Source organism: Macrosteles quadrilineatus, unplaced genomic scaffold (genome assembly GCF_028750875.1).
Source record: "Macrosteles quadrilineatus isolate MER2022 unplaced genomic scaffold, UCM_ALF_1.0 Scaffold_2__2_contigs__length_208266976, whole genome shotgun sequence".
Classification (NCBI taxonomy): domain Eukaryota; kingdom Metazoa; phylum Arthropoda; class Insecta; order Hemiptera; family Cicadellidae; genus Macrosteles; species Macrosteles quadrilineatus.
Genome location: NW_026542595.1, coordinates 99,103,435 through 99,127,720, shown reverse-complemented (window position 1 = coordinate 99,127,720; position 24,286 = coordinate 99,103,435). Strand labels below are relative to the sequence as shown.

Genomic DNA, 24,286 nt, shown 5'->3' with positions numbered 1-24,286 from the left:
ATATATATATACGTCCGTGAACGCGATAACTTGAGTAATTTTTGTCTGATTTTGATGAAATTTGGTTTAAAGGTGTAAAGCGGGATAAACTTGAATGAGTTCGCGAACCAGCACGATCGGTCCATGGGAACGGGGCTTTACAGGGGGTTTTTATGGGGTAAAAATTGGTTTTTCTCACTTTTGACCCTCAAAACACAAAATTTCCCGATTTCTCTTTAGACCTTTTTAAAGAGCTTAAAAAAACAAATAATTTAGTATATACAAGTATTTTTTTTTATTGTTAATAACGGAGAAAATTAAAAAAAATTTAAATTTAAAATTCCCATGTTATTCTTATGGAGAATATTGTCAAATGTAGTTTGCTTGTTTATGGACATATTTTGATCAAACTTGGCAAATTTATTTATTTTGTACTAAGCTATCAATATTTTACTCAAAAACACACTTTATTAGTTTCCTTGTAGCAGCAAACCTAGGTACTCGTTAAACCTAATGTTATTAAAATATATTTAACTGAAAATCAATTCAGACAAATGGAAATTCGCTTAGTCGGCAGGTTTGCTGCGGCGGGGTATTTTGTTTTGTCTGTGTGTCGTGTCCGTGTGTATGTCATGGCTTTGTTTACATCTACTATTTAATTGGACGAATTAACAATAAATTCTGTTTAACTTATCTGTTTCATTAGGGACAACATTTTTTTCATACATAATCTTGACTGTTGATTGATGTTTTATCCACACTGCACTGACAAGTTTTCTAACAGTTCCAAGTTATTTAAGTCTGTGTGAATCTGCCGGTTTAGGTTAGCTTACCTCAAGCTTACAGTCAAGTAATGACAACCAATCAAAAAAGGACTGTTTACGTTGGTATGTACCTTAATTTAAATTACACTCATACAACAAATGAGAACTCTGGTCCATAGCCGATTAGGGTTCAGTTTCTTAACAGGGCTACGCTAATATCGGTTCAAAATTATCAATTCGATTATAAAACCTCCATTCAATTTTTTATTATCAGGGCTGCACTTTACTTTAGGTCCTACAAAACAACCGAATGAAAATATTGACTATTCGATTGTTTTGTTCGATATATCGTTTGGTTAGGTTAACCTTACCTAACTTGGTTAGGATTGAGGGGCAACCCTCTTTCCGAAGGGTCTGCTTCGGCAGCCGGCGAGCCTGATGACCTTAAGTCATCCGCCCATGATGTGCTAAAGGTTGATGCGTAAGCTTCGGCCTACATCATGGGGCCCGGGTATGTCCTAAAGGATAGGTACCGGGTATGCAGTCAGGGGGCTTCGGCTCTCATGACAACAATAAATGTAATGTAAAAAATGTAATGTAATGTAACCTTACCTAACTAACCAAATGATATGTCGAATAATCGATATATCGATCGATATTTTCATTCAAATGAGTGTAGGACCTAAAGTAAAGTGCAGCCATTATCAGTAAGTTTAGTTGGTTAGTTTTGGTTATAACAGTTTCATCTTATAATTGACCTAGCCTAGTTAAAAAATCAAATGAAGGTTTATTACTGATCGAATCAATATTTTTAATTGATAAGTTACTGTAAACTTAAGTTATTAAGTTAGCATAATCTTAGCCCATTTAAGAAACTGTACCAGCCGATTATTTCCCAGGTTAATTTTGACTATTACTCAATGTTAGGCTAGGCCTAATTGAATTTGTGTAATAGTCCTATAACTTGCATGTCTAACTTATGGCATAGGCCTTGGGCTACACCCACATTCGATAACTTAAACTTAAACTTAAACTTAGTGATGATTTTCATCACTAAATTGTCTAATCTTCTATCCAATGGTTTGCGACGTACCGTACTCAATGTAACAAACTTGATGTAACTTAAACTTAAGAAAACCGTTTTAACTCTATCCAGGCCTACCCTAGTTTGTTACCATCTAACTTAGGGAAGGTAAGATTTGTTGTTTAAATTATTAACCCTAACTTACTTTAGAAATGGCGTTTGGGTGGAGCATATTTGGCGTCAATCCTGTCTCAGTTCTCGTAAGTTAATCATCTCACATTTTTTTGCTAATTCTAACCAGATAATGAATTTAAACTTCCTTGTAAGTATGATGAAGGCCTACGTGTTACTAAACATTTGGCCTAGGATTATTGTATTATTTAGCCTAGCCTATATTATTATTTCCGGTAAGATACTGTTAAGCCTGCTAATATTTTTCTGTAGGTGGATTGGCAGAAGAAGTCGATGAGAAGGTTCTACATGCGGCTTTTATTCCCTTCGGAGATGTAGTCGATGTTCAGATTCCCCTTGATTATGAAACAGAAAAACATAGAGGATTTGCCTTCATCGAGTTTGAAGCAGCTGAAGATGCAGCAGCAGCCATTGACAATATGGTAACTTAAGAATTGAATACCGAAGTCATATTAATAAGTGTTGCTACAATTGTGAGTCACAATAAATGTAGGTAATCATGGATCATTAGACAAACCGGGGGGTCTGGGGGGTTCGGGGGTACCCGCCCGAAAAACTTGTGTAAACTAAGTTGATCCAAAATGGAAGTTTTATACCATTTATTTGTCCTAAGTTAGTGTGACAAATTATTTTACGCAATTTGTAGGCCTATGCACTACTGTATTGCATGCAGTAAAAAATATATATATATGGCCGAGGGGGGGGGGTAGTCGCCCTCTTCGCCCCCCCTCTGGATCCGCCACTGCCCACATTCATGTTGAAGGGCGTTGGGTTCCAAAAAGATGTCTGGCAGGAATTCTGTAGTTATTTATCCCAACGGATTACACCATTTAAAAAAAATAACTATACAGTCTGAACAAGATGGCATTACTGTATGAGTTCAACTCAAAACAAAATGAAATGCTTGGCTACTAAATATAATTAGAACTACATAGGCTAGTGAAAACAAATATGAGACAAGACAGTTAAAAAAAAAAAATAATGTATGGTTCACTAATCTACAGCCTCTTTTCCCAAAAAACAGTTTTCTTTACTCCTTTTATTTACACATCTATTACTTTTCAATCTTAGCAGATTTACCATGTACCTATTTCGTAATACGTTTATAGACTACTTCTTTGTTTATCTCAGAATGACAGTGAATTGTACGGGCGCACTATCAGAGTAAACCTGGCCAAACCACAGAGGATCAAGGAGGGATCTTCACGACCGGTGTGGTCCGAGGATACATGGCTACAGGAACACGCCGGAGAGACGCTGGAGACTGAGGGAGAGAAGAAGATAACCCCTACTACAGAGGTATGTCCTTATTAGACACTACTAGTCCGTTCACAAAATGTTGGTAAACTGTACAACCTTCTTCCTGCAGACTTTAAACGAGTGACAAATCCAAACTTGTCTTGAAACACAAACTGAATGCGTGGTTGACCAAGAATCCAGTGTGCACCATAGAGAGTTTATAAGAAAACTATCATAAAGACTACATCTCTCAAATAAATAAAAGGTTAAAATACCTGATACCTGACTGTGGGTCAGTTAACAGGAATGTTAATTAACATACCTAGTTTTTAACTTTTGCCTATCCAGCCTGTGCACGCGTATCAAAAGTTAATAAAAACTATGTTAATTAACGGTCGACCGGTGTTTATTGTTTTTTGTGTTGTGAACATTTTACGCACCTCTTAAGGGAAGTTTAGTTAATAGTTCTTATACGGATTCGACGATTGCGCTCGCGCCGAAATGTACATAATCCACTAGGACAATACTTTGGACCAAATGTCGACAATCAGGTATTTTAACCTTTTATTTATTTGTCCATCAATTGGTCCGGAAACACCACAGCAAAATACATCTCTCATTTTGCTTTAGAGAAAACTCATAGTGTAACGTACATACAGATTCTATGTATGTATATGTATTAACTGAAACTATTACTATTACTGTTCACACAAAATCCATGTAATATGGAGTTTTGATTTCAGATTTTTTAGGTGGTTAAAGAGGAAGGTTCCCCCCACCTCCTTTTATTAGCTGATGTAGATATCACCTGATAAGCTGTTGGCTGTTGTTTCAAAGTTAAGAGGTAGAGGGAATCAAATTGCTTCCCCTCAAACTGCCTAAATTTTGTGAACGGAGTATCATCTAGATTTTACTACAATGAAACTTCAATATATCAAATCTTTTAATGGAACTGCAAAAATTCAATTTATCAAGCATATTGAGATACTATGGTTCAAAACAATCATAGGTAGGCTAACATTTTACACTCTGCATATTTGTAAATACACTTTAAAAGATTATGACTATTGTCTTAAACATTCCTATGGCGGCCCCCGGATTCTCCCCTACCACTGGGGATTTTCCAGACCCTTGGTTTGAAATAACCCGCCTTTATATTGTCCAGCCAAAGCTTACTGTAACTACTGTAGGAACAAAAAGATTATGTTTTCCCCTTTTTTGCAGGATGAAGATTCAAGCACAAAAAAACACAAGAACCCTCAAGTATACTTTGATATCAGCATTGGCAAGGTGAATGTAGGCAGAGTCATCATCATGCTAAGGTCCGATATTGTACCCAAGACTGCCGAGAACTTCCGATGTTTGTGTACTCACGAGAAGGGCTACGGCTACCAGGGCAGCACCTTCCATAGGATCATACCTAACTTTGTATCCTTTATCGTTAACTTAACTGCCAAGCTGACATATAAAAAAGTTAGTGTGTACCTAAACAACTAAAACAGCTTGTACCTAACATAGTATATCCAACCAGTAAACCACCGTTTACCTAATAATAAGTTTGTGTTTAATAAGTTGCATTAAAAAATTAATTCATACATTACTGCTAACTTTGCATGCTTAATAGCCCACTTTTATTCTACAACTCTAAACACAGAGTTTATAATACTAGTGCACCTGTTACTCGAATTTGAGCAATTTTAAAGTATTACAGGCGTTATTTCAAAACAGATAGCAGTCATAATTCTGATGACTTGTCTGATTCAACTCAAAGGTAATTTTGTAATTGATTACTCCACTCCAGTTATCGAAACTGAAAACAAACTGACTCTGAAAATGAACGCTCTTTTGTGTATCATGTGTATATTATGAACAGCTGATTTAGTATGCAATGCAAGTAATGAAAATTATTCGTCTGTTTAAGTAAACCAAATCTTTTCTTCCTAAGAAATACATTGCGATTTCTTCCTAAGAAATACATTGCGATTTTGATGGCCTGTGGGGCAAAGCCCAAGGACTTTTGTTACAGGAATTGGTAAAAGGGGGTGTCTACAAACAAAAAATAGTTAATTTTGTCACATCGTTTGTAAAAGTCTGTCCATCAAATTAACGGAGGAGTAGTGTTTTGTGTTTCGTAGAAATCGCTTTCACGTACTATATATAAGGATATTTTTGTAATTTTTACTTAATTTAACAGTGATATGCCCATACGAATTTAAATGATGAAAGCAAATAAGTAACACCATAACCAACCAATGAACTAACACCTAATTCTCACCACCTAATCGTAAAGTTAATCCATCCATAGCCACTACTTTAGCATGTCAATTGATTCAATTATAAAACCCTAACTATCACGTTTTACAATAATATTTTTGTACCTTAGTTCAGTGATGTTACTTTTCAAAATCATTCATAAACTTGCTACTGTTTTTAAAACAAGACAATATATTTGTTAGAAAAGAAATAGCAATTAAAGCAAATTAAAGCAATCGTATTGGTTACTGTTCGAAGATAGCCAACAGTAATACAATTTGAATCAGCAAAATTGTTATAAAGCTCAATCAGTAGCAAACTGGTTCCAGGCTCTTCGCTTCTGTTTCAGTTGTAAAGAGTCCTTGGAGGCTAGCGGCCATCTTTGATGAATTTAAACAGCTGCTGAAGGCTTATTTACTGTCCAAAATTTTTTTTTAGTACCGTACCAAAGTGATTAAAATGTATTATCTAGTAATCTGTGAGATTATAAATTTTCTTTGTAGTTTTTTAATTGTTTTACGAGTTAGAACATTGAAAATAACTATCTTTACTGCCGATCCTTGACTTGAACCTTAGATGTGTCAAGGAGGGGATTTCACCAATCACAATGGCACTGGTGGAAGATCAATCTACGGCAAGAAGTTTGACGATGAGAACTTCACGCTGAAACACACAGGGCCGGGCATCCTGTCCATGGCTAACTCCGGTCCCAATACCAACGGGTCTCAGTTCTTCCTGTGTACTGCCCGCACTGAATGGTGAGTGAAGCATTTTGCTATGTAGAATTATTATCACGTAAAAAATAATCAGTACGGTTATGCCTGTGACTTTGGATACAGACTTTCTGTGCAAAATAATTACTGTAGGTAGAACTAGAACAATCTGAACTCAAATTATTCTAATCCATTACAGAAAAGATTTGAAAAAAGTTAAAACCACAGTAATTAGATTAGATAGTTATTTTCATTTGTATGGTTTAAATTAGTAGGCCCTAATCTCAAATTCCGTAGCTTTAAAATGTTTTTATAACTCTTCTTGAATTTAAGTTATTTTTTGTCTTGTTAGGTGGTTTTTAACCCATTGGCCTACTTCGACGGTCGCTAACCGCCGTGACGCCGCGGTCCCTAGTAATACAATGACGAGTAGCGACCGCGCACCAAGTAGTTGTCCGTTTCAATGCTAGATAGCAGCACTAATCAGGCAAACTGCTTTACCACGGCCTGTTTTTAGTTGAAATGAATTAGTATTTCAGTTTTCGGGTTGGTAGGCCTGTTTTTAGTGCGAGTAAATATTGATTTCTTGGCAACCTGTTGCTCTCAGCTTTCTGCTGTGTTTGTTTACAGAATGGCGGGTCGGGATTGTTTACGTTCGAGTGAAATAGATCGTTTTATTGATGATGATAGTTATTTGTTGAGTGAAATTGATAGTGAAACGAATGAAGATATCAATGAACGAATGTTTGAAAGTGAGAATGAAAGTGAGAACGATAGTGAGACGGAATCTGACGAAAACGAAGAGGCTGTTGACGAACCTGACGATCTACCGGTGGATTTGGTTCTTGAAACCATTGAAAATGTTGTTCGTGGAGATGGCAATATACCAATGGACTCTATTGAGGAAATTATTGAAAAGGTGGTAAGTGGAGAAATTGGTTTTTTAGAGGAGCCTATGGCGTGGGAAGATGCTCCCAATGAGCCAAAAAATATTGTATTTTACGGTGACAAAGTAGGAGTAAATATTGCACAATCGCAGCTCCTAGATTCCGAATTAGATGTTTTTTCTGAGTATCTAGGCGATGATTTCTTTGAGCGGATTGCCATAGAGACAAATAATTATGCTGCAAAATGTTTTGCAGATCCAAACCGGAAAAAACTAAAAGATGATTCTAATTGGTTTGACTGTGAGACTGATGAAATAAAGGCATTTTTTTCCTTATTTATTCTAATGAGTGTGGTAAAAAAGCCAACTTTGCAGTCTTATTGGAGCAAAAGGAAAGTAATTGAAACTCAGATATTTTCTGAAATAATGCCGTTTCGAAGATTTCAAATGATCATGCGTTTTATTCATTTTTCAAATGAAGCAACTAGTCGGCCTACTGATAAACTGAAAAAAATCAGACCTGTAATTGACTACATGTCAAACAAGTTTTTACAAAACTACACCCCGGACAGAGATATCTCTGTAGACGAGAGTTTGATGAAATTCAGAGGCAGACTCTCTTACATACAATTCAACAGAAGTAAGAGGGCTAGGTTTGGTATAAAAATTTACAAACTATGTGAGTCATCAACAGGCTATTGCTCTGCCTTTGAAATTTATACGGGCAAAAAGAGTCTTCCCAAGGGTCAACTAGTTAGTGAACAGATAGTTTTGCAACTCACAGAGCCGTTTTTAGATAAAGGCTACATAATGCATATCGATAATTGGTATTCATCACCAAGATTGTTTGTGAACCTGCTTGAACGGAACACATACGCAATTGGTACCGTGAGACCCAATAGAAAGAATATGCCAGGTGATATGAAGGAGCCCTTGGAAAAAGGAGAAGCACAGCGTAGAAGTGCGGAAGGTCTCCTTGTGGTTAGGTGGATGGACCGGAAGGCTGTGAACACGATTAGCTCCAAACATTCTGACATCGACTTTACGTCAACAGGGAAAATGTCAAGGCCTACAAGGGACAAACCTGCTACTACAATCATGAAACCTAAGCAGATTATTGAATACAATCAGGGCATGCTTGCAGTTGACCGCCAGGACCAAGTATTGTCTTACAACCCAGTGATGAGAAGGTATGTGAAGGGTTATGTGAAGATTTTTTTCTACCTTTTTGAGGTTTCTATGTTCAACTCTTTTGTAGTTTACAAAAAGCTATCTGGCAAAAGTAAGCAGCACTTCTCTGAGTACAAAACAAATCTGGCTGAACAAATCACTCAATCAATCCGGCTACGACCGAGGACATCACCTGGAAGACCATCGACAAGTAACCCAATGCGACTCCAGGGACGACTTCATTTCCCAATGACCATACCAGCTACACCTTCCAAACCGATGCCAACTAAAAGGTGCCTTGTATGTTCCTCAAAAGGGCTCAGAAGAGAAGTGAGGATCCAGTGCAGCAAGTGTGTGGTGCCGCTTCACATCGACGGCTGCTTTGAGGCATACCACACCTTAGTGAACTACTAAGAGTTGAGGGACAAGTGTAAATAGTGTATATAGTGTAGTTGTAAAAAGCAATCATGCCCAGTCAAAAGAAATTTAGTTAGGTATATTGTTTGTGAAGTGTGAAGAGACCTAACTTACATGAAATTTATGAAGTGAAGGCCTACATATTGGATAATATTATAAAGGTACGTGTTTTCCATTTATTATTTTTATTATATTTATTATTTTACCAGGCCCGCATTTAGCCTATTATTATAAGTATCCTTATTTTGAAATGGTAAACTTCTAAGGTGATCTTTTCTATGTGGTGTCTAGGTAGGCCTAACCGAAGCCTAAGTTACAGACTGCGCTAAGTCCATAACGTCTTGTTACTATTTAATTTTTTGAGGACTTATTTATCTTATGTAAAATTATAACAAAACAAATTCTTATTTGTAACTAAATACTAAATGATAAAAAAATAAAAAAAAATAAAAAAAAATAAATTGATGATTTAATTACTAATTAATTAATTAATTAATTAATTAATTATAATTAAATTTTTAAAATTTTTTTTAAAAAAATCTAATTTTTATATTTTGATATTAGCTTGACATGTTTCCAAAGTTTGAAAGAATTCTGATGCAAAATAAGAGAGATATAAGTGTTAATGCAAAAGCCTGCAAAATCCTAGAAATTAATAGGATTTCCAAGGGTTCAACAGGGCCTATAATATGCGTAGGCCAATGGGTTAATGTCCTAGTCGGTCTAAATAATTAATCATGTTGCAAATTTTGTCCTGAAAATTTTTTATTTTGAGCTTGGAAAACCTGGAATTGTCCTTGAATTTCATTTTGATGGGACGCTGGACACCCTGTTCTGATTGATAAGTCCCACTTTTACTGCTTCTTCTGTTTTTCCTAATATTTCTAGGTCCTCTCTATTTTATCCAAATAGGGCTGTGTCACCAAAAGCCAACATACTTATTTTGGAATTAATTGTTAGTTGTTGTTAGTGTTGTTGTAATTAACTAACGACTGTTTTATCTTCTCTAATGCATCCTCAATGACCATCCTTGAATTAAATAAAATTTGAGAAATACCATCAGCCTGACCTACTCAGAAGACGGAAGCTATCAATCAGATCTATATCTTAGTTTCAATTGAACATTTTGTCCAAAAGTATAGTCTATAACGTATTTAACTTCTTTTCTATTTTGTTAATTTCTCTTCTTTTCTTTGCATAGCCTTTGCCTTATTTTTGTAAGCAATAAAAAAATCATCTGAAGCACATTTAACGCCTCTTTAGCTCATAACGTGTACTGCTTCTGTGTCTTTTATCAATCAAAATGTGATCAATTTGATTTATAGTCTTTCCCATGTTTCTTTATGGATGTTTTCCTAAGGAATGAGGTGCTTGCAATTGTAAATCTTGTGGCACTTGCAATGCTAAAGAGCTTAGTTCCGATTGTCGTTACTATGCAAACTCTCTCTTCCACAATAGTCCTTCCATAAATATCCTCTACCAACTTTGGCATTAGCATCTCCTAGTATAATTTTTACATCATAGTTAGGACTTTGACTAACTGTCGTAATTGGGCATACAATTAATCCTTCTCCTCATAACTCTTATCCTCCATTGAATCATAAATGTTTATCACAGATAGGTTTTTAAAATTTCCTTTTAATCTTACATAACACAGCCTTTTAATCACAGCCTCAAATTTGACATTGTTATTGATGGCAAATCCCACTCCTGCTTGATGTATTCCATCATCTTTAAATGGCCACATAATTTCTTGCAGGGCTACCACATCCATTTTGTACTTATCCAGTTCCCTGCTTACAATATCCACAGTTCCTGGCACCCCCAGAGAGCGAACGGTCCAACTTCAAATCTCAAGTCCTCATGATGCATCTACAGTCGTTGTCCGATGTGTTCCATGCAGTCCGAGGCATTCCGTAGGTGATATGTAATCAGGGTTGTTTTACAAGGGAGGGTGGTTAGCCCATCGCCTCAACCCCCAATATCAATGGAGGACCTACTTCTGGTCAGCCGGGAGATCTGACAAGCAGATCCACCGACCTTTCCCCTATCCGCCACCCAGGGGACGCTCCGTATACGCTGAAGTAGGAAAGCGCACGGATACTTTATTATAAGATACATAAAATACTAAAACAAGGTATAAAAGTTAAAGATACTTAATACTATGGCTTACTTAATACTAAATAGTTAGTTCTAATCTAACTCGTCTTCAGGCCTTGTGCTTGTATTCTTTGCCCACTTGTCATCAATCGGCTTGCAGTGTTGTTGCAGAACTCTTCAGTTTCATCCTCTCTAAGTTTCCCAGAAGTTCAATCCCCTCATCCATAGTTGAATTCATCTCCTTCATTTCATCATGTTCCTCAACAATTTTTCCATGGCAAATCCTTTGGCACTTTACTCCAAACAATCCTTTCAGCTTTGTGGATCCTTTTTGTTTTAATGAAGCAACACAACTCTAGGTCTCCGTGTGGTTCCTCATGAGTTGCTACTTGGTTGCTTACTGTAGTTCCTCTGCTAGTTCTTATGTATCAATAGACAAGAACGGAAGAATTATGCCAAGTTTTTGCTGATGTTTCATTTTCCAGAACTGCTCTGCTTGTTACCCACTGGAATGGAGCAAATAGACTTAATTTTCTTGAATCTGTATTCTTCTTCAAAATAATTATGACAAGGAAGAATTCCATCTTGCATTCATCTTCTGTTTTAGTGAATGAATGAAATAAATAGTTTCTATGGAAACATATATTTAATATGAACATGCCATTGTTCAAGGACCATAGACCTTTAACAATGGATTGATTGTGACTTTCAATTTCTATATAGGTTGAAGCCAAACTTACAATGAAAATGAACATATTTAAATTGAGCCCTCAACAGATAGACTGCTGTCAATTACTGATTTATGTCTTAAGCCGTGTTTACGCCAGGCGAGTTGGCAGGCAGGGTTTTTGCCTCAGGTAACTTGAAATAAATTAGAGGGAAGTAACCTGCTCCTCAACCTACCTGCTCTAACTGGCTTCGTGTAAACACTGCTTTAGGCTGATACCAACCTTTACATAACCAAGCCATGCAGAAATATCTACTTGTAAACCATAAAGACTTTTATTAGTCTAGCAGGCCTACCTAATTGGGTCCACTCTGGCTTAAGAAACCCAAAAATATATTCTTTTATGCCAAGACATCTCTCTTCCCAACTCATTCTTAGTTGAAAAATGAAAATTCTATCAGAGTATGAGATAAAGTGAAATTGTAATTTTGTCTATTAATTTAAAGTATTAAAGTATTAATGTAATTTAATATTTGCTATTTGTCGGTCTGAAATAATTAAAAGCCAATCGCCCGGCAATTGGGTTCGTTCTACGCTGCGCCAGACCGGGATACGCCTGCCATTGATGGGCTGCAGTGAATGTGTTAGTTACGCAAAAAAAAAACATAACACAGGAAAACAAGTTAATGCTTTCTATGCTGTTTTTTTAGTTTGTAAAATATAAACTAATTTGAATGAGCAGTGCTTATTTTTAATAATAGCTTGTATTGCAATTTTTTTTTAACCCTTTACTTCCCATAGTATCCTTTTGGATACATATTATTTCTCATTTTTTTACCTCTCTGTAGATAGAGATTTGAGTCTATACCTCTATGCATTTTGTTTCTAGGCTTATTAGAAAGGGTTTTTAATTTTCCTAGTGTTGGCAAGCCTGTGAAAAGAAGAAAAATATCATTTCAAAGTGATGCAAACCAGGTTTTTGACACATCATGAAATTAAAGATTTTCAAGATAAGATTTTTTATGTTTATAATTAGTTACGAAGCTGGGAAAAATTATATTTCACTTCATTGCACCTTTAGCTACTGAAATATACATAGAATTATAGTTTTCTGTTACTTACTTTTTATATATTTGGTATCAAATTACTGAATCCAAATGGATACTATGGGAACACAGAGTATGCTGACAATATTTAAAGAGTCCTCTGTGTTCCCATAGTATCCTTTTGGATACAGGTTTATTTTTAATAATAGCTATGGCGTGTCGTCTGTGTTCCCATAGTATCCATATGGATACTGTTTTTCTTTTGTATTTTCTTCGATATAAGTCTGTTTTTTTTAAGTCTGCACAATGATAAATATAGGCCTACAAGTGTTGTAATGTTTGTTTCAGTCCGATATTAGAAATCATTAAATATAATAATGATGTGTTTTACAGATGAATGATAATGAAGAAATTGACGAGTGGCTTATGATGCAATCTAGTGATATTGTAATTAAGTTTTTTACATAATATGTATATTTGTACTCATTCTAAATTAATTTGTTTTAATCGTTGAACAAGTAACTTATTTTTCAATTTGATACAACTTTTAAGAAACTTGTATCCATATGGATACTATGGGAGTGTCAAAGTAAAAGTAAATTATTAACGTATGAAAATTAGCGAACAATGGTACTTTAGGTTTCCATGGTGTCCATATGGATACATATTTTTAACTTTTAATTCTATGAGGAAAATTTGAAAACAAACACATTTTTAGCCTTAAAATACAAAAAAAAAAGAAAATTCACAAAAAATATTTTTGTTATTAAATTTCATAATTCTGGGAAGTAAAGGGTTAAAGCAGGGCAATACAAGTTGGAACCTCTCCTGCTTTTAACTCTTACGCTCATAACCTCAATGCTTACAGGTTAGACGGAAAACATGTGGTTTTTGGACACGTTATGAGTGGTCTGGACGTCCTGAAGAAAATGGAGGTAAGTGTTGTAATAAACTTGTTCTTTTAGGGTGTTCTGTCAAAAGAGTTTCTCAGTTTTTTACTGTATGTCCTACTACAACAATGATGTGGAAGGCAAATTTGAATGACTCTAGTGTTTATTTTTCAAAAAAATTACTAACTAGGCACACATGTGGTTTTAAGACATATTGATTAATTTTTGTTATTTCTTCATGTTGTTCTGTTGTTAGTTTGGACAAGGGTCCGGTCCTGAGTGGTCTGAATGAGTGGTTGTTATGACAATATAAATTTAAATAAACAGGATGAATAACAAGGGTACAAAGGCTTATTAACAGGTTTACATGTAAGTAAAACCATATTGGTCATAGCCTATCTTTGTATGGTGAGACCATAAGGTATAATTTTTGTTGTAGAATGGATTGCTTACAAACTTAAAAACTCATTTACACTGTGATGTTGATGAATACCCTGCTTCCCTGATTCTACATCTGCTTTTGAATCATGAATTCACTACAGAGGGAGATGGAGACACTTGCATCATACGCAGAATCACACAAAATATTCAGAATAGAACGCCTATCCAGCAAATAATAGCTGTTTATGTGTGGAAAACAGTTACAGTAAATCCTCTCTCCCATATCCGGACCCTCCGATATCCGGACGCGATTTTGAAAAAATGCAAAAATTTAAAAACACTCTAGGGCGAATGTTTGTTGACCGAGCAGCGGCTGTTTGTAGGCCGGTTAGAGACGCCGGTGCGCCGGGAGGGTTGTGCGATGTGCAGGTGCGCGGGCAAGGTCTCACTGACTCGCGAAACAAAAATAGAATTCTCCCCACTCCTCCTACCCGCCCCTCCTACCCACGCCAACACCCCACTCATGCGTGGCGACGACAACGCATCACTTGTGTCAGTTGTCAGTGCTGCCTTTGTTGTGCCTCTGTGACCTAGTCTTTGTTTGTACGGTTCGTTTTAGTTTCGGGAAGGAAGAGTGCTAGAGGCGAATAAGCTGTTATGGCTGAAAAAAGAAAAAAAGATTGTCATTACGATGGAGGAAAAACGTAACGCGTTGAAACGTTTGCAAGCGGGCGAGAGTGCAAAAAAGATAGCGAGGGAGATGGGAGTGGGGACTAGTACAGTGAGTGACTGGAAAAAATACCGTGAAAAAAGAAAAATGGTGTTCTAACCAGGCATCAAGTTCAGGAATAAAAAAGTGCAAAATGATCAAAACAGATGTGAATAACAAAGGGAACGAAGCGTTATTTTTGTGGTTTACACAATGTAGATCAAAAGGACTGCCCGCGTCTGGACCCATTTTGCAGGAAAAGGCTCTCCAATTTAATAAGGAAATCGAAAGTGATCCCAATTATCCGGATCGGCCGGCGCCACATTAGTCCGGATATGAGAGGGTTTACTGTACTCTGTACTCTTTTTGGAAACTCTTGAATTTTGCAACCAATTTTGATCAAGCTTAATTGAATAATGCTGAATATTAACACAGTAGGTGTTACACCTTAATTGATTGAAAATAATTATTGTATTTCATATTTTTTTGTTACAGAAATGTGGAACTAAATCGGGGCTTCCAACAGAAAAGGTTGTTATATCGTCATGTGGAGAACTTATGTAATATAGGATGATAATTTTTGTATATTATTTATAACTTTAAGTGATTAAAAAAATAACTTTTTATAAAATGCTATTGCCTTATCTTATTACAATTAATATAACACCAGTACAAATATTTTCATTGATTAAATCCGTGCACCAACTCATCTATATGAAGCAGAAGATTCTAGGGGTGGCTGAGTTGCTAAAGCTCAGGCCTGCAAACTTTGAGGCGGGGGTGGTAATTTAGAAATTACTCTTTAGGGCTTACAGTAGAACCCCTCATATATGACGGTGAGGAGTCAAAAGGTAACGATGGTCGGAGAGGCCAAAATGTCGGAAATCGGCAGGAGCATAACTTGCAGTCTCTGTGACATCAGTAATCATCTCCTGTGACTGTGATAACACCCCTGTGCATGTATTGCAGTCTCGGCGACGCCAGGGATCGTCTCACGCTACGGCGGCAACACCCGAGAGCATGTCTCGCAGTCTCGACGACATCTGTAATTGTCTCTCGCACCTGCCGTATCACCAGTGATCGGCGACAGTGATGATGGTCTGCCGCAATTACAGCAACATCCGACATTCGCGTCTTGGTTAAGCAAATGTGCTCGCCGTTAATCACCTGAGACGGGAAGCAGGTAGATGGTCGAACACTGGGCTGGATATCCTGAGAATTTGGCTATGCTAAGGTATGAGGGGTTCTACTGTATTAGTTGATTATTGTTCTACCCTAAATAAGTCTGACCCCATCAATTTCAACACCCGCCTTACCCTGAAGAAGGCTGCACCTACCTTAGGGTTAAACCTTTGACTATTGATACAAGACATTCCCCTGCATGTTACAAGCTTTCGCCTGTTAATTAATCAAAATCGTAGTTTATGTGAGCCACCAACAGATTATGCTGGTGTAAATTACCGATTTCTGTCAAGTACACAAACTTACTAACCTAGTCAAACTGAAGGAACAAATTTTTGTGAGATATAGCAACTGTTGTGACCCATCAACTGTGTCAGTAAAAACAAGTAGAAAATAGAATTGTAGACACTAGTACATTCTGTGAATGTCTCACACAACTAACTATGTTCTTTATTAATATGAAATTGGAGACAGCTGGTCCTTATAGATAGAATGTCTACTTCATCCAATAGTCAATGGTTAAAGTCATCTCTAGAGGTCCACAGTCCCAAAATAGCTCCGAGTCGGATTCATCGGTCAGAGGGAGGCTACAATAATGGGGGGCCACCAGTTGACCGACAAGATACTTGGTCGTTTTGCCACTAGACCGTCTTTTTTAATTAAATAGATAAATACTGAAAACCAGTACGTCGACAAGTTATTTCATCGTCAGTCCAGTTGACCGGCCTGTAAAACTAAATTATTATATACGAGAAACCAACTTGTCGTTAATCGACCCGGCCGACATACCACTTGCTCGTCTTTTAGGTGGGGATGTGTTGAGCAGCAGTGCCAGCGGCGCGCGCAGCTGTGGAGGGTGCTGTAGGCGTACCAACTTCTGTATCTTGTAGCGGCGGTTTTTATTCCGACGATTTCCAGCTATCACAATGCAGCGGACTAGTGAGGTTTTTTATTACGTGTAATTGTTTGTTTCTCAATCGATATTTGTTTATATACAGTACAGTGAATATAAATATGCCTATATTAATTTACTTCAATTAAATACACGTTTTTTAGCTACTACATTTAAATTATTGAAGAATTACATGAAATCTAGAAAACTAGAGTACCGTTCAAATCATTTTCTGTATTTACTGGATTAGTGAGAGTGTCTTTGGCTATAAAAACATGGCTTTGCTTCTTTGAAAACAAAATAACGAACTATCAAGAACACAATTTTGTTCGATTTTTGTCAAATTTTCTTTCAATGTTTACTATTACATTTTATGAAATAACGATCAGCTGTTTGGATTAGTTCCCACTTCTAGCTGTCACTGATATCCTATACTCTAATACGAGCAATGTTTGCTTGTATGTATGCTTGCTTGCTTGCTTGCTTGCAGAAAGATCTCGAAAACGGCTCCGACGATTTTCTTCAAATCTTGTAAATAGTTTATTTTTGGCCTAAAAACAAGTTTCATGCAGTTAGAACTGCCAACAAAAATCTAATTACGTAGAAAAACGAAACTGAAAGTCACATTTTTTTAACATTAGTCTTATGGGTTGCTAAGTAACCATGTTGGTTGAATTAAATAACAAGGAAAAGGTAAACAAAAGACTTGAAGTTGTAGCACGTGTTCATAATAAACCAACTACCCACAGTATACTAGCAAATTACAAATACAGTACAAAAGGAAAAACATCACTTGTTAATATTGAGCAAAGATTATACCAAAGATTGATTATACTTAAGATTACTCGAGACATTGTAGTCAAGGGTAGCAGTGCGAAGTCTAGGATCTGTTTATGACGAATACATTAAGGTATCTGCAATCCTAAAATGCTATGGGAAGGGAAGGAAACAGGTCCGTGACGTAGGAAGTAGTGAAGGAAGTAGTAAAGGCAATCATAAAATGCTATGGGAATAGAGGGAAACAGGTCCGTGACGTAGGAAGTGATGAAGGAAGTAGTAAATGCGAGCAGTCCGGAGTGTGGGGACTGTTTATGACGATAAGATTAGGGTATCTGCAATCCTAAAATGCTATGGGAAGGGAGGGAAACAGGTCCGTGACGTAGGAAGTGGTGAAGGAAGTAGTCAAGGCGAGCTGTCCGGAGTGTGGGAACTGTTTATGACGATTAGATAAGGGTATGGGCTATCCTAAAATGCTATGGGAAGGGAGGGAAACAGGTCCGCGACGTAGGAAGTGGTGACGGAAGTAGTCAAGGCGAGTTGTCCGGAGTGTGGGAACTGTTTATGACGATTAGATTAAGGTATCTGCAATCTTTAAATGCAATGAGAAGGGAGGAAAACAGGTCCGCGACGTAGGATGTGGTGAAGGAAGTAGTCAAGGCGAGCTGTCCGGAGTGTGGGAACTGTTTATGACGATTAGATTAATGTATCTGCAATCTTTAAATGCAATGGGAAGGGAGGGAAACATGTTTGCGACGTAGGAAGTGGTGAAGGAAGTAGTAAAGGCGATTAGTATGGAGTGTGGGAACTGCTTATGACGATTAGATTAACGTATCTGCAATTCTGAAATGCTATGGGAAGGGAGAAAAACAGGTCCGCTACGTTGGAAGTGGTGAAGGAAGTAGTCAAGGCGAGCTGTCTGGAGTGTGGGAACTGTTAATAACGATAAGATTAAGGTATCTACAATCTTAAAGTGCTATGGGAATGGAGGGAAACAGGTCCATGACGTAGGAAATGGTGACGGAAGTAGTCAAGGCGAGTTGTCCGGAGTGTGGGAACTGTTTATGACGATTAGATTAAGGTATCTGCAATTCTGAAATGCTATGGGAAGGGAGAAAAACAGGTCCGCTACGTTGGAAGTGGTGAAGGAAGTAGTCAAGGCGAGCTGTCCGGAGTGTGGGAACTGTTTATGACGATTAGATAAGGGTATGGGCTATCCTAAAATGCTATGGGAAGGGAGGGAAACAGGTCCGCGACGTAGGAAGTGGTGACGGAAGTAGTCAAGGCGAGTTGTCCGGAGTGTGGGAACTGTTTATGACGATTAGATTAAGGTATCTGCAATCTTTAAATGCAATGAGAAGGGAGGAAAACAGGTCCGCGACGTAGGATGTGGTGAAGGAAGTAGTCAAGGCGAGCTGTCCGGAGTGTGGGAACTGTTTATGACGATTAGATTAATGTATCTGCAATCTTTAAATGCAATGGGAAGGGAGGGAAACATGTTTGCGACGTAGGAAGTGGTGAAGGAAGTAGTAAAGGCGATTAGTATGGAGTGTGGGAACTGCTTATGACGATTAGATTAACGTATCTGCAATTCTGAAATGCTATGGGAAGGGAGAAAAACAGGTCCGCTACGTTGGAAGTGGTGAAGGAAGTAGTCAAGGCGAGCTGTCTGGAGTGTGGGAACTGTTAATAACGATAAGATTAAGGTATCTACAATCTTAAAGTGCTATGGGAATGGAGGGAAACAGGTCCATGACGTAGGAAATGGTGTAGGACGTTGTAAAGGCGAGCCGTGTGGAGTTTGGGAACAGATTTATGTATCTCCGATACTAAGACTGCTTTCAGAGTGAACTAATAATTTTCTCCGAGCAAAGCTCGGTCCCCAGGTACTGTTTACATTAAATACTGTTTACAAATACAGTACCGCAACGATTTCCGATCAAGTTTTGTAAGCACATGCAAACTAAGTGAGATTAAAAACGTTGTGCCTTACTTAATCGGTTTAATTAATCGCAAGTGCAACGATTGTACTTGAGTTTTGATAACCAATGAAAAGACCGTGAATCAGTGTTGTATAGTCCTGGGAAACTTATATTTTTTTTTAAATCGTCACCAATAGCTTACAAAAAGGTTTCCACTCATTGACTGCGTTTCAAGGACAGTTGTGTAAAATGCAAAGTATAAAAACACAACTGCAAGGGTGATCGTGGATTTTGCTGTGATCTTTCTGATTTCGCTGTGATCGTAACAGAGGTTTAACTTACAGATGTAGTTAAACTCGCTTTTCCAATGTGTCACTTTAAATTCTTCTTACCTCTTTGTGCTGCAATCGCTGGACCATACCGCAAATCTTGGTCCATAGCCCATCTCTTGGGCAGGCCCTACGTAGGCCGAATTATTCACAACCAAATTTCGACAACGATATCGGTACTTTTAGAATACATAGCCTTCCTACTTAGGAAGTAAACTACAAACGTCCAAAACCCCAGATTTGTGCGTTTTTTGTCACATCTCCTCCGAATGTTTCCTTGATATACCGATCTACGTTAGGTTTAAAGATTACGTAATCTTTTAAATAAGAAACCTTTGGTTGGATAAAGGTGGTTTTTTCAAACTGTCATTAATATGTTAACATTAAAAGTTGCTTACAAATAATGCTATTAATGGGAAATAACTTAGATTTTCGAAAACTTAAAAAAAACCAAGGGAGATTAATAATTTCGGTACTGATACCACATCAAGTGAAAGATTTTTTGAGCAAACCATCATGAAATTTAAAGCTTTACGTTGTTAACGTATCAATGTTTTGTCCCCTGTGTATTTATTTATTATTTGCCAACGGATTAACACCAATAATACAGTTTGATTAGAAGGGCAGTTTGAATTGGTCGTAAGTACTAATAGTTCTTTTCTTAACTGTAAACGTTGGTTTTTGGTACTGGTACTTTTTCTTAGAACCTGTGGTAGCAGTAAGAATCATTTTTACGTACAAACACTTCCCTATTTACAACTTTGTTATCTTTAGTTCTGCACCTTATTGCTTTTTAAGTTTAATTGATGTCTTACTGTATATTTTTTGGGATTTCTGTCTGGACTCAAAAATGTTAGTTCAGCTATGAAAGTAATAACACATTAGTGAAGGATTTTTTTCAGCAAACCATCATGAATTTTTAAAGCTTTACGTTGTTAACGTATCAATGTTTTGTGGACTGTGTATTTATTTACTTATTTATATATTTGCCAACGGATTTACAAAAATTTTACAGTTTGATTAGGCCTAAATACGATTATCATAAAATTTGATGACACTATCAAAACTTTCAAATAATTATTTTGTTTGTAATTTGCTTTGGCTAAAGCGTAGCAAATCACCTAATTCAATTCTGCATTTGTGTGTGTATGTCTGTTGGCAACGCATTAATGTCCTTATTTTTTTGTGTTTCGTGGAAAAGACAAGAGTGCCTTTGTTAATGAAAATTTCACGCCGAATTAAGTGTACAGTAGTGAGGTTGAGGTAGTATTCTAACTACTTTTAACCAGTGTGAAAAGTAACTTCCAATTACAGGCCTACCTTAGGGCTATGCCTCATAGATCTATAAAGCAATTATTTTTATCATTAGATATAAAATAAGGACTAACACGATGGGGTGACTTTTTTTGCGAAGCATTCATTTTGGCTTGGAACTGTCAGATATTGTATTTGCGAAGGTTTATATGTATTCCTATACAAAAATAGTTTTTCCAGCATATCTGGAAAAAATGCACTCTAAATATGCAAACAAACTCCTGTTCTGAATATAAGAAGGTTTCAACTTACTACAAGATTCCTGTACGTAGAACGGTACTCTGCTAGTATAAAATAAAATCGCTGTTTGTATAAATAAATGACGTATACAACTGTAATAGTTCGTTAATCAGAAATGTGTAAACCAGTTTAGAAGTATATTAAATAAATAGCAGAGCATATATACAATTCTAATAAATCACTTATCATTCATTAATTACAAACCAAAAACTTACTATAGATTAAAGCAAATTAATTTGTCTCTATAATAATTAAATAGATATCCTTATATATAATACGTGAAGGCGATTTATACGAAACACTACTCCTCCGTTAATAATCGACGGAGTTTTACAAATGATGTGTCAAAATTAAGTATTTTTTATGTAGACGCCCCCTTTCACCAATTCCAGCAATAAAAGTCCTCGGGCTTTGCCCCACAGACCATCTAAATCCCAATGTATTTCTTATGAAGCAAGAATTTTGTTTACTTAAACATATTAATAACTAGCAGAGCACCCTCCCCCGGGGTTGGTATATAAGTATAAAATGCTTATTGCAGCTATACTTAAGCTTTGAGTTTGCAATGGGGGGAGGACACAGTTTAATAAAATTTACGGTATGATATAACACATCTACCATTGCGATAATGTTCTAACACTGCACCTAAACAATAGAAAAGATAAATTATCAAACATTCGCACAATATCTCAAATTATTCATTAAATAAAAAAATCAAACCTAACTGTAAACAATCCTATTTTGACTTGACAGTTCTCATTGTGTATCACAGCTTTTTGTTGCTGCTTAGTTCAAATTAGCTGTTGTCATATATGCAAAAACGAAATAATAATAGTGCTGCACCCAGTTGGGAAACCTTATAACTTTTTAATGCTCTTGCATATTAGAGAACCAACTTGTAAAGTTGAAACAGCTGACTAAATTCTTTAATTCCCTTTAAATATGAATACTGTACTCATAAGGTTAACATGGGGAACTACAGAGCCACTGGGGCGGAGCCCGAAATGATTTTTGAGATAAGAATATGCCTTAATGTTAATAGGAAATGTTAGCTATCATCATGCCAAATTTCAGACCAATCCGTCTAGTAGTTTATGCGTGATTGAGCAACACACAAACATATACACAAACTCACAAACTTTCAAATTTATAATATTAGTAAGATATGTATAAATTGCATACTAACACAGCAGTTCAAAGTAAACACATGATACCCACAAGAGCGTTCGTTTTCAGAGTGAGTTCGTTTTGAGTTTCGATAACCGGAGTGGAGTGATTGATTACATTATCTTTTAGCTGACTCTTTTAAGTCATCGGGAAGTATGGATGTTATTAGTTTTGAAATATCGCCTGTAATACTTTACAATAATTGCTCTAATTTGAGCAACAGGTGCATTAGTATATAGTCATAGCAGTAACAATTTTACTAAAAGCGTTATTAAGAGCCATAATTGTTAAAGAAAAATGAAAAAAATGTAATTTTAAAATTCCTATGTTATTCTTATGGAGAATAAGTATGTAAACTGATGTAATTTCCTGTAAAAGGAAAATATTTTTGATAATATTTGGAAATGCATTTATTTTACACCTAACTACGGAGGGGCATTTCACAAAAACACTTTTTACCCTGCCTCTTGCAGCAAACCTATGTGTACTCGTTAAACTAATGCTATTTAAATAGGGAATAAATGTGATATTTTTATAGATATATTTTATTTATTTTATCTTATTATTATTTAATTTATAATTTTATTTTATTTATAGAGATGGTTGTATTTATTTGGTTTGAATGGAAATATTTGCTAAAATCAACATTTGTGCACTATTTGTTGTGGTTCTTAATATCAGCGTTTACACACTACTAAATAACAGTAGGCCTATATTTTTCAATGTGTCCAGAATAGGTGAAAGGTACGACTATTTTCACTAGAGTTTATCTAGTATTTTTAGGGAAGGTCATCTGCCTTCTTCACTTATGATGTTAATCACCTTATGATTATTTTATAATGCTTGCTCAAGAGAGAAGATCAGATGTAAGTTCGATCATCCCTACATCCTTGCATAAAGGCTAAAAAGTCACAATCATGCAATTGCAGATGAGTTTGTTGCTTTATGTTTTTGGATTATATGTCAAGTATCAGCGGTTGTAGCGAATTACAAATTGCTTTTAGTGAATTTCCCATACAAGGAATAAGTTATTTATGCTTTTTCTTAGTGAAATGTATGCATAATATCGAGGATTAATCATTCTTTTTTACTCGGTATTTCAAAAAAGCCACTTTTATTTATGTGTGTAAATTCCGCTTGGTGAAAATATTGTAGACAATGTTGACCCACCTGTTTAGGGCCAAAAAGAGAACCAAAAATAAAACATTTTGCTACACCCATTTGACAATAATTGTGATATTTTGAACGGGATAACCTCTGGGTTTGGTACATTCTGTATAAAAAACATTTAAAATATTTTGAAGTTATAGTTGAGTTTGTTTAGTGGGAAAATTTTTATTTCATGACTGTGGAACAAACGGTTTGTCTGAAATCAATACTGGGCACCTGACGTGATTCACCCTGTGTAGTAGGCCTACTTCATCCATATCCTTCTAGGAACATCGGAGCAGTTCGCGCTTTCTCACCGAGACTACTTTCACTTCCTACCCCATTCGGAACCATCGACTGATCGGCACCCCTAATGTGCCGGGGAGGGCCATAAATCAGGGAATTAGCTTTAACAATGCCCGGGGGATATTATAACAAAACTTCTGTCTACCTTCGACTGGTACGTTCTGAGTTGCATATTCGCGTTAGAGGCTTTTCTTGCCACCATTGAAATTTTAGTTATATCGATCTGCAGGGTGAAGTTATTAATTTCATCCAAGATGGCTACTTTTGTAATTGCATCAATGTTTTTAAAACACCAAAGAGCGGGTTTTCTGAATAAACCTAGATAATACAAAAAATGCTATTGTTGTATGGCAATAGGTCCTTTTGTTGTATTGCCCTTTTAAAACATTTTTAGTCTGATTAAACCAAAATACAAATTTTAACTTAATAGCGACGCTGCACTAAGCCAGTTTTTTGAAATTTACATGTTTACTTTAGGCAACTCACCTTTCAAGGTGTAGGATTATTGGTTTTCTTATTTGACTTTTGCAAATATTCCTTAATGCGTTTTCTTGTAAATTTATTTTTCCGAAATACAA

The 24,286-nt window shown here is 36.4% G+C and overlaps 1 protein-coding gene across 1 annotated transcript; it reads left to right on the top strand.

The window, feature by feature from the left end:
- The first annotated feature begins 602 nt into the window (after positions 1-602).
- LOC128985539 (peptidyl-prolyl cis-trans isomerase E) lies at positions 603-15,064 on the top strand. Its single transcript, XM_054405127.1, has 7 exons — positions 603-866; positions 2,212-2,381; positions 3,091-3,258; positions 4,423-4,626; positions 6,028-6,209; positions 13,319-13,385; positions 14,926-15,064. Exons 1-7 carry the CDS (start codon positions 833-835, stop codon positions 14,992-14,994), a joined length of 894 nt encoding a protein of 297 aa, XP_054261102.1. The 5' UTR covers positions 603-832; the 3' UTR covers positions 14,995-15,064.
- Positions 15,065-24,286: the final 9,222 nt, after the last annotated feature.